Here is a 10254-nt window from a genome sequence, read left to right as displayed (position 1 = left end):
GGAGGGGGGAGGGCTGCGCATGCGCCTCGCCACGGCCCGGGAACGGCCGAGGCTTCGTCCGGTGAGTCCCGGGAGCGGGGCGGGAAAAGAATAGAAATAAGAATGAAAAAATAATAATAATAAAATTAAAATAATAATAACAATAGCAAAAAATAAAAATAAGAAAAAAACCACCCCAAAATAAAAATAACAAAAAATAAAAATAACAAAAAATAAAAATAACAAAAAATAAAAAATAAAAACCAGAAATGATAGAAATAAAATATAGAAATTAAAAAATAAAAAGTAAAAACTATAGAAATAAAATATAGAAATAAAAAATGATATAAATAAAAATATAAATATAAATATATTGAAATAAAAAAAATAAAAACAAGAATTAAAGACACTGTGCGCCGCCCGGGAATCGAACCCGGGTCGCAAGAATGGGAATCTTGCATGATACCACTACACCAGCGGCGCTGTTGCGTTTGGTTTTGCCGCCCGCCGCTATGGCCCTGCCCCGGCCCGGCTCCCTCCGGCCTCCGTATTGACGGGAAGCAGCCGCCGGCACGGCCCCGCCCGCCCCGGCGCTGCCGCCGCCGCCATGCCGGCCCTCCGCCTCCTCCTGCTCCTCGCCGCGCTCTGCCCCGCCGTCCCGGGCCGCCGGGCGCGGCGCGATGGCCCCGCCAGGATCGGTATGGCGTGGGGTGGGGGCCTGTGAAGAAGTGGGGTGGGGTTGTGAATGGAGGGGGGTCTGTCTGTGTGAATGGGAGAGTGTCGGGGGGGGCTGCGTGGGTGTGTGTGTGTGTGTGGTGTCTGGGGAGGGGTTGTGTGAATGGGAGAGTGTCTGGGGGGGGCTGTGTGTGGGTGGGTGTCTGTGTGAATGGGAGGGGGGCTGTGTCAATGGGAGGGGGGCGGTCTGTGTGAATGGGAGGGGGTGAGGAGGGGTCTGTGTGAATGGGACGGGGGCTGTGTGAATGGGAGGAGGGCGGTCTTTGTGAATGGGAGGGGTTGTGAGGGGGGGGTCTGTGTGAATGGGAGGGGGTGAGGGGGGGTGTCTGGGGGGGGCTGTGACGGGGGGGGTGTCTGTGTGAATGAGAGGGTGTTTGGGGGGGACTGGGGAGGGGGCTGTATGAATGGGAGGGGGGCTGTGTGGGGGGCCTGTGGGAACGGGAGAGTGTCTGGGGGGGCCTGTATGAATGGGGGGGCCTGTATGAATGGGAGGGGGGGCTGTGACGGACGGGGGGCTGTCTGTGTGAATGGGAGGGGGTGGGGGGGTGTCTGGGGGAGGGGGGACTATGTGAATGGGAGAGGGTGTGGGGGGGTGTCTGTGAAGGGGGGGAGCTAGGGGGGTGTCTGGGGGGGGCAGGATGTGTGGGGGGGCTGGGTGAATGGGAGGGTGTCTGGGGGGGGCTGTGTGTGGGGTGGCTGGGAGGGAGGGGGGGGTTCTGTGAGGGGAGGGGGTGTCTGTGAAGGGGGGGGGGTGTCTCTGATGGAGGGTTACCGTTCCCCAGCCGTGGTGGGGGGCGGGCTGGGGGGGGCGGCGGCTGCCTATTTCCTGCGGCAGAAGTTCGGGAGGAGCGTGCGGCTGGAGGTGGTGGAGAAGGCGGCGGTGGGGGGGCGGCTGGCCACGCTGGAGGTGGAGGGGGCCGGCTACGAGGCGGGGGGGTCCGTCCTCCACCCCCTCAACCTGCACATGAAACACTTCGTCAAGGAACTGGGTGAGTGGGGAACCACCACCCCCCCCACCCCCGGCCCCAAAATCACACACGCAACCCCTGCCATCCCCCCACTCCGTACAAAAAAAAAAAAAAAAAAAAAAAAAAATCACACACACACACCCCCGGCATCCCCCCCCCATCCCCAAAATCACACACACAACGCCCGCCATCCTGCCCCCCCCACCCCGTACAAAAAAATCACACGCAAACTCCTCTCCGACCCCCGAAGGAATCCCTATCCCCAAAATCACACTCCCCCCCCCCCAAATCATACAACTCTCCCCCCCCCCCACCCCCAGGGATGCTCTGGCTCCAGCTCTCTGGCTCTGGGTGGGGGGGGGGGGGGATGATGGACATCCCCAGCGAGAACCCCAAGCTGTCCCCCTTCCTCCCCCGATATTCCCCCCCCATATTCTCCCCCAATATCCTCCCCCCATCAAAAACAAGCCTTGATTGCCCCCCTTCCGCCCCCATATCCCCCCCAGCACCCCCCCCACACATCCTTCCCCGACATCCCCCCCAATATCGCTCCCCCTCCAATATCCTCCCCCATCGAGAACAAGCCATTTTGCCCCATTTTCGCCCCCCTTCCTCTCCCCATATCCCCCCAACACCCCCTGACATCCCCCACCAATACCGCCCCCCCCTCCAATATCCTTCCGCATATCCTCCCCCCATATCCTCCCCCCATCAAGAGCAAGCCTTGATTGCTCCCCTTTTGCCCCCCTTCCTCCCCCCATATCCCCCCAGTGCCCCCCCCACATCCTCCCCCAACATCTCCCCCCCAATATTGCCCCCCTCCAATATCCTTCCCCAATATCACCTTCCCCAATATCCCCCCCCCCCTCAATATCCCCCCCATCCTTTCCCAATATCCCCCCTATACCCTTCCCCAGTCCCCCCCCCGCAGTACCCCAACCCCCCTGGGGAAAAGGAGACCCCCGTCCCGATGGAAACGGGACCCCCCCCCCCGCACACCCCCCCACCCCCCCACGCCCCCCCCCCGCCATGGGAGCTGCGTTAATCCCATCATAAGGGTCCAGAAGTCGCCGTCAATAACGCCCTGGCTCCCGCCCAAGAGCTCATGTCCTGCGGTTCCCACCTTTAATTGCTCGCCCTTATCAACGCCCTTATCGAACTCCAGCTATAATATAGTTTAGCTCCACAAAAGCTCTACTTTTCCTTAAATTACCTTTTTTTTTTTTCTTTTTCGCCCCCACCCCCCTCCCTGGTTCCTGGAGGCCTGGCAGCGGCTCCGGCGCAGGGCGGCCTGGCGGGCATCTATAACGGGGAAGAGCTGGTGTTCGAAGAGAGCGGCTGGTACCTCCTCAACCTCCTCAAGCTCCTCTGGCGCTACGGCCTCAACCCCCTGCGCATGGCCATGTGGGTGGAAGACGTCCTGGAGAAGTTCATGCGGTACGTACGGCGGGACGGGGGGGAGGGAAAAAGAAGAGAAAAAAAAAAAAGAAAAAAAAAAAAAATCGGTGAAATCATCTCCTTGAGAAAGGAGTCCCTGGTTGTGTCCGTCTCCCCCTCCCCCGCCTACCCCCGATTTTCTTCCGAAGGGAAAAGATTGAGATAAGCGCCGTCATCTTCAGACGGGTAGCGCCGTCGCAGCGGTGGAAACGCGCGTTAGATGTGGGACGTCATCAAATTGTTTAGGGTGGGAAAGAGCTTTCAGATGAGGAGGGGGGCCTACGGGAAAGCTGGGGGGGGACTCTGGAGCAGGGAGGGGAGCCATGGGACGAGGGGGAACGGTTTTAAACCAAAAGAGGGGAGATTGAGATGAGATCTCAGGAAGGAATCGTTTGCTGGGAGGGGGGTGAGCCCCTGGCCCAGGTTGCCCAGAGAAGCTGTGGCTGCCCCGTCCCTGGAGGGGTTCAAGGCCAGGTTGGCCGGGGCTTGGAGCAAGCTGGGCTGGTGGGAGGTGTCCCTGCCCAGGGCAGGGGGTGGCACTGGGTGGACTTTAAGGTCCCTTCCAACAGAAACCATTCCATGATCATCGAGCCCAACCATCACCCCAACACCGCCCAAACCCCCGCTACCCCACGTCCCTCAGCACCGCGTCTGCCCGGCTTTTAAGTCCCTCCAGGGATGGCGACTCCACCACTGCCCTGGGCAGCCTCTTCCAATGCTTGACAACCCTTTCCGGGAAGAAATTTTCCCCAATATCCATCCTACACGTCTCCTCGTGCAACTCGAGGCCTTTTCCTCTCCTCCCACCGCCTGTTCCTTGGAGAAGAGAGCGACCCCCCCTGGCTACCCCCTCCTTTCAGGGAGCTGTGGAGAGCGAGAAGGTCTCCCCTCAGCCTCCTCTTCTCCAGGCTGAACACCCCCAGCTCCCTCAGCCGCTCCTCACCAGACTCGTGCTCCAGAGCCCTCACCAGCTCCGTTGCCCTTCTCTGGACACGCTCCAGCCCCTCGAGGTCCTTCTTGGAGCGAGGTGCCCCAAAATGAACACACTATTCGAGGTGGGGCCTCACCGGTGCCGCGTACGGGGGGACCATCACTGCCCCAGACCTGCTGGCCACACCGTCCCTGATACAGGCCATCGGTTTGGCAGCGGTGCTAAAGGGAATTTCGTTCGTAACCCTGCACAAAGTGCTTTCATTAGGAAAGAACACTAAATGAATAACGAAGGTCCAGATTTCCTCAGTCAAGTACCACTCGGTCCCCGCTGCTCCCAGACAGGGCTCCGGGGAGCCGCGCACTGCGAGACCCTCCGTGCCTTCCGAGGGCGACAGAGATAATTAACGGCAGGCGAACGCTAATTTCTCGTCTCCGTGTTAAAGGATCTATCGCTACCAGACGCACGACTACGCCTTCAGCAGTAACGAGCGCCTGCTTCACGCCCTGGGAGGGACCGACTTCACCCGCATGCTCAACCAAACCATCGACGAGGCCATGCAGAGAGCCGGCTTCTCCCAGAAATTCATCAACGAGGTGGTTTGTCCGGCCATGAGAGTCAATTACGGGCAAGGGGTCAACATCAACAGCTTCGTAGGTGAGCGTTTTCTCCGTGAACCTCCCCATTCCCCCCACCCCCCCCCCCCCCAAATTCTCCGCTTTCCCTGAAAACGCTCCCCTGCGGAACGACGCCGGACGAGCCGCTCTGATAACGGCGGTTTCCTCGTAGGCGCTGTTTCCCTGGCAGGGGTGGAATCGGGTCTTTGGTCGGTAAAAGGGGGGAACAAACTCGTCTGCACCGGCCTTCTCTACGCCGCCAAAGCCGACGTCATCCCTGGCACGGTTTTGTCGATCGAGCCCAAAACCAGACCCGGCCCCGCGGGTGAGTTGGGGGTTTCGCTTTCCCCCGGGTGGGGAGGGGAAAGGGCACATTCCGGCGTCCTGCTTGTCCGACGGCGGGCTCCGTCTCCGCTCGGCAGAGATCCCGCCGTCGTTTGAGATGAAAACGGGGCCGCGCTCAAAGCCCCCAGTCGCAGCCCTCCCGCCGATAAGCTGCGACCAGTTTCTAAAGCTACTTCAGCTGGCGGTAATTCGCCAAAACAGCTATTTTCGAAGCTTGGCGTTTCTCCGTGGGACAAAGGGGATTCCCTCCAGCCACGGAGGGGGATAACCGAGCTCTCCTCCCGCTCTTCTCCCCCCAGGGGACCCGGTGAAGCTCTACCACGTCACCTACAACACCACGTCGGGGCTGACGGGGGAGACCTATGACATCGTCCTCATCGCGGCTCCGCTGGGCCGCCAAATGGCCAACATCGCCTTCAAAAACTTCCACCCTCCCATCCCGGACTTCCCCAATCCCTACCACCAGACCGTTGCCACCTTCGTCCACGGCCGATTAAACGCCTCTTTCTTCGGTTACCGGGACCCGTCCGCTTTTCACCTGGGCGCTATTTTCACCACGGAGAACCCCAAACTCTTCATCAACAGCCTGGGGTGGTGTCTCCGGTGGAAGGCGGCGGCGCCGACGGCACGTCGCCCTCGCCGTCGGCCGTCTGGAAGGTGTTTTCGAAGGAGGTGCTGACCAAAGAGCAGCTGGATTTGCTTTTCTCCTCCTACGACTCCGTCAAAGCGAAGAAGTGGTTGGCGTACCCCCGCTACAGCCCCCCGGAGAAATGTCCTCCCGTCGTCCTCCACGACAACCTCTACTACCTGAACGGGCTGGAGCGAGCCGCCAGCGCCATGGAGATGAGCGCCATCGCCGCCAAGAACGCCGCCCTGCTCGCCTACCACCGCTGGCACGGCAACGCCGACAGCATCGACCAGGAGGATTTGCACGAGAAGCTGAAAACCGAGCTCTGAGCTCGGCGGAGAGCGCCGTAATTAAAGCTAACGAACGAGGAACCGTTTCGCCCCCACAAGGGGACACCCAGCCGAGGAAGCTTTCCCAAGCGAGCTGGGCCTTCCTCGAGCAAACTCTCCCGTCAAATTCCTCCACCTGTCCCTAATCGGAGATTAAAAATGATATTTTAAATGCCATATTGACGCCCTCCGGGGTCGGGACTCTGACAAACTCAGGATCCGCGTCACTGTGATTAACCCCTGCGCATCGCCTTCCCTCACTGGGCGCGTCTCAGGCAAGGGGGGGGGGGGGGGGAAAGAAAAAAATCAATTTATTGATTGTAAATCTCTGCCTTAGCCCTTTTCCATAGGATTTATCGAGTAGTTATTCCTCAGGGTGGGATCTGTGCCGTGGAAATCGGGGCTGCCGCCTTAATTTGCTTCCAGAATGAGTACTGGAGTTTACGGTTTGGGTGGAACTGGGAGCACTGGAGTTGCCAAAACGGGTGGTAAATAAGCAAAACCACTGCTAGAAACACTAATAATTTAAACGCCCTGACCCCACAGCGGGGCAGCCCCTAGTTTTGGGTAGGGAAAAATCCCTTTTCAGGAAAATACTGTGTCCCTTGACTGTATCTAATGCCGCTGCAATACCTCAACCCTGTCTGAAGATAAAAATTAAGATTTAATAATAATAAAATTAACACAGTGGTTGGAAAATAAGCTGGTGGACGATGGTGTTATTTGCAGCCGGGGCCCAACCCTCCTGCTGGGCTTGTGTCCAGCCGTGGCCTCACTGCGCCACAACAGCAAGAAAAGCTAAAAAAAACAAAAAAAAACAAAAACAAAAAAAAAACAAAAAAAAACCCAAAAAAGGTGTTATTGTACTTAGAATCTGCGTTATCCTCGCAGAAAATCCAAAAAGCTCCGGATTTGTGCTCCCCGGCGGCTGACCGAGGCTTGGCACTGCCGCAGGCATCGCTCGCAGGGAGCGATAATCACATTTTCTTAAAAAAAAAAAAAAACACCCCAACGTTTTAGCTCTGTCCAAAACTCGCTTTTTCCCGGTTTTGGGATCCTTACCGGTGCCTCTTTAGATTAAAAACCCGGTGACAAACGCGACCGTCCCCGTCAATAAGGGAGTTTGCCTCAAAAAAAGCGAACCGAAACGGCCAATTTCTACAAGCTCCCGCTTTGGAGAAAAATCCCAAAGCCTCATCCAGCCTGTCCAGCCCCCCGCACGCCTTCCCGCGCCAGATGCGGAAATAAGAGTTAAAAAAAAAAAATCATTATTTCCTAAAAAAATTCCTCATTTCAGGCAGCCCAGCTGGGCAAAATTACCCTTCCTCGCTCTTCAGAGGGGAATTTTACCATTTTCTCGACAATTAATAACAAATAACCATCAGAACACCACAACGCAGCTCCGTAGCTCGTTCTTTATGAGGTGTTTAAGGGAAAAAAACACCCAAATTAGCGCTAATTTAGCACCCGCTTCAACAAATTAAGCCTCCTGAGAGGCCCCCGGGGGAGTTTTAAAGCTGTCGAGCGGAATTAACAACCAACCGCCCCCAAAAAACTCAAGGAGTGACACAAGTGAAATCAACCATTACAAAATTTATTTAAGAAAAAAGAAAAGAATAAAAAAAACCCAAAACAATATAAGTTTACACTCGGGGATACTTCGGGGCAGATTCAAGGAGTAAATGAAGGGCGGGATGGGGTTCGTCAGGGCCGGTAACGAGGGGGGGTTCTCTGGGGTTATACTCGTTCCAAGGCTTCCAGCATAATGATGCTGTTTCCTCGGATGACCTGAAAAGTGAAAGTGAAGAGCAGCACATAGTTACCGCCAGCGTGCGTGTGTCCCGTCCCCCCCCGGCGTTACGGCCTTAAAAAAGCTGGTGTCAGTTTTTTAAGGACATAAACACATAAAAAAGAACAGTCTCGCTTTTGCTGCGCCAAAAAGTGACATTAACTCCCCCTCGCAAAGACGCAGAGGGACCGATTTTAGCCCTTAAACCCCACGGATTGTTCCGTGTTGTTAAAAGGCATTTATTTATTTAAATTAACGTGGTCTGGCACGGCAGGCGGCACTCACCACCATGCCGATGTTGTTCTGCTGCCCGCCGGGCGCCATCTCCACGCACTCATCGATGACGAGGTTCATGAAGGGATCAAAGCCCCGCAGGATGCCCTGGACGTGGCGGCCGCCGTTTAACTTCACTACAAGAAAGGCAAAAACCTTTTACGAACGGAATCGCAGACCCCTTTTTCCTTGCCCGGACCGCGGCTTTGATAATAAGTGGGGACACGGGATCTTTTGTTAATTGGGAGCAATTAGAGCATCACATCCTAAAGGCTGGGAAGGGTTTGAGGTGTTCAAGGCCAGGTTGGACGGGGCTTGGAGCAGCCTGGGCTGGTGGGAAGTGTCCCTGCGCAGGGCCGGGGGGGGGGGACTGGTTGGGCTTTGAGGTCCCTTCCAACCCAAACCATTCCATGAGTCTATTAAGGCTGTTCTAAAGGTTTAAGAAAGCAATTATTAAATTAAAATTGATCTAATTAATGGCTTTTAGAGCCTGAATTCATCAGGGCCTGCTCTTGGTGGTCTGGTCCCCACCAAGCAGAAGGACGAGCCCAGGCAGCCGGCACCCCCCGGGGCAGCGAGGGAAGAAGAGGCGGTGAAAAAAGAAGGGGCAGAGGGAAGTGCAGGGGGCAGCAAGGGGGGTGGGGGGCGTAAAAGGGAAGGGGAGGTGGCGGGGAGGTAAAGAGGGGGTGAGAGAAGGGGAGATGGTGGTGGGGGGGTAAAGGGGGGGTGAGAAAAGGGGAAGGAGAGACAGTGGGAATAAAGCGGGGGGTGAGAGAAGGGGAGACGGTGGGAGTAAAGGGGGGGGTTGAGAGAAGGAAGGGGAGATGGTCGGGGGGTAAAGGGGAGGCCAGGGGGTGGGAGAAGTGGAGACAGTGGGGGGGGGGAATAAAGGAAGGGTGGGGGAAGGGGAGACGGCCGGGGTAAAGGGGGGATGAGAAAACGGGAAGGGGAGGTGGCGGGGAGGTAAAGGCGGGGTTTAAAGGGGAAGGGGAGACAGCGGGGAGGGGGGGGTAAAGGGAGGTGAGAAAAGAGGAACGGGAGGCGGCAGGGGCGTAAATTGGGGGGTGAGAGAAGGGGAGACGGTGGTGGGGGATAAAGGGGAAGGGGAGACGACGGATAAACCGGAGGCGGCGGAAGGGCTAAAGGCAAGGCGGCGCGGGGGGGGGGTAAAGGGGAAGGGGAGGCCACGGGGTGGGGGGGGGTGTGTCTCCCCGCCTCAAAGCCCACTCAGGCTGAGCGGCGGCCGGGCGGCACTCACACGACAGCTTCTTGTCCATGAACCTGCAACGAGAGATAGCGGCGGCGGGTCAGCACGGGGCGGGGAAGCAGTAGAGCCCCCATCACACACATACACCCACCCACCCTCCCCGCCGCCATGACACCGCGCCGCCCGCGGTGCACGCCGGGACACCGGCGGCCGGTGGGGGACGGCGGGCCCGGGCGGTGGGTTTCCCCGGGTTTCCCCCGGTCCCCCCCCAGCCCGTCCCAGCACCTCCCCCCCCCCTTCCCGTCCCCGGCGGCGGCCCCGTCCCCGCCGCGGCCTCACTTCTTCAGCTCGGGCGGGTGCGCTTTGCTCATGGCGTCTCCTCGACCCCCTCACGCCGCCGCTCGCGCCGCGCCACTACGTCACCGCGCCGCCCCGCCGCCAGCCAATAGGAGCCGCGCTCCCCCCTCCGCCCCCCCGGCTCACTCCCCTTCCCGGCGCCCCTTGCGCCCACCATGCCCGGCAGCCAATCAGCGCCGCGCCGGGGTGGGGGGGCGGTACCGTAATTCCCCGAGAAGCGGCGCGGGGCTACACGCGGCGGTACGGCCCCACGGCGCGTCCCTGCACATGGGGGGCGCCCCACATCTCGTACACGTGTGGGGGCCGCCCCATCGCAGCCCACACGCGCGTCGCCCCAACACACGGCCCGTGGGCAGGGGCCGGCCCCCCCACCTCCCACGCGCCCTCTGCAGCGCCCCGCACCGGGCTCGCCCCACCAGCATCGCCCCACGCATCACCCCATGGAAACCCCACCCCATACATTGCCCGGTACATCACCCTATAGATCACATACATCACCCCCTACATCGCCCCCTACACCTGCCCATACATCGCCTTGTACATGCCCCATACATCACCCCCTACATCACCCCATATGAAGCCCTGTACATTGCCCCATACATTACCCCATACATCTCCCCATACCTCACCCCACAGATTACATACATCACCCCCTACAT

The 10254-nt window shown here is 58.3% G+C and overlaps 2 protein-coding genes and 1 non-coding gene across 4 annotated transcripts; 1 reads left to right on the top strand and 2 right to left on the bottom strand.

The window, feature by feature from the left end:
* Window positions 1-391: 391 nt before the first annotated feature.
* TRNAG-CCC (transfer RNA glycine (anticodon CCC)) lies at window positions 392-462 on the bottom strand. Its single transcript has one exon. It is a non-coding gene; the product is annotated as a tRNA-Gly (tRNA).
* A 78-nt stretch (window positions 463-540) lies between these two features.
* PCYOX1 (prenylcysteine oxidase 1) lies at window positions 541-6258 on the top strand. Its single transcript, XM_054180885.1, is given in 7 exon segments — window positions 541-677; window positions 1497-1703; window positions 2945-3119; window positions 4496-4707; window positions 4840-4992; window positions 5312-5596; window positions 5599-6258. Coding segments are annotated over 7 exon segments (1494 nt in total). The 5' UTR covers window positions 541-586; the 3' UTR covers window positions 5970-6258.
* A 1284-nt stretch (window positions 6259-7542) lies between these two features.
* On the bottom strand, window positions 7543-9708 carry SNRPG (small nuclear ribonucleoprotein polypeptide G). 2 transcript variants are annotated; one of them, XM_054224999.1, is made up of 4 exons: window positions 9578-9708; window positions 9290-9312; window positions 8044-8168; window positions 7543-7757 (listed from the first exon to the last, which is right to left on the bottom strand). In XM_054224999.1, exons 1-4 carry the CDS (start codon window positions 9607-9609, stop codon window positions 7707-7709), a joined length of 231 nt encoding a protein of 76 aa, XP_054080974.1. In that variant the 5' UTR covers window positions 9610-9708; the 3' UTR covers window positions 7543-7706. The 2 variants fall into 2 exon arrangements, with proteins under 2 accessions (XP_054080974.1, XP_054080975.1); XM_054225000.1 differs by lacking the exon at window positions 9290-9312 and having other exon boundaries at window positions 9578-9664.
* Between the last annotated feature and the right edge of the window lie 546 nt (window positions 9709-10254).

Source organism: Rissa tridactyla, chromosome 20 (genome assembly GCF_028500815.1).
Source record: "Rissa tridactyla isolate bRisTri1 chromosome 20, bRisTri1.patW.cur.20221130, whole genome shotgun sequence".
Lineage (NCBI taxonomy): Eukaryota > Metazoa > Chordata > Aves > Charadriiformes > Laridae > Rissa > Rissa tridactyla.
The sequence above is the reverse complement of the archived record's forward strand: the minus strand, read 5'-3'. Positions and strand labels throughout refer to the sequence as shown.

Excerpts from the sequence above, each read along its gene's own strand:
- SNRPG (XM_054224999.1), bottom strand. The coding sequence starts at position 9,609 with ATGAGCAAAGCGCACCCGCCCGAGCTGAAGAA. Across the intron at positions 9,313-9,577 it reads CACCCGCCCGAGCTGAAGAA|GTTCATGGACAAGAAGCTGT; the intron begins GTGAGGCCGCGG and ends CTCTCGTTGCAG. Across the intron at positions 7,758-8,043 it reads AGAACAACATCGGCATGGTG|GTCATCCGAGGAAACAGCAT; the intron begins GTGAGTGCCGCC and ends TTCACTTTTCAG.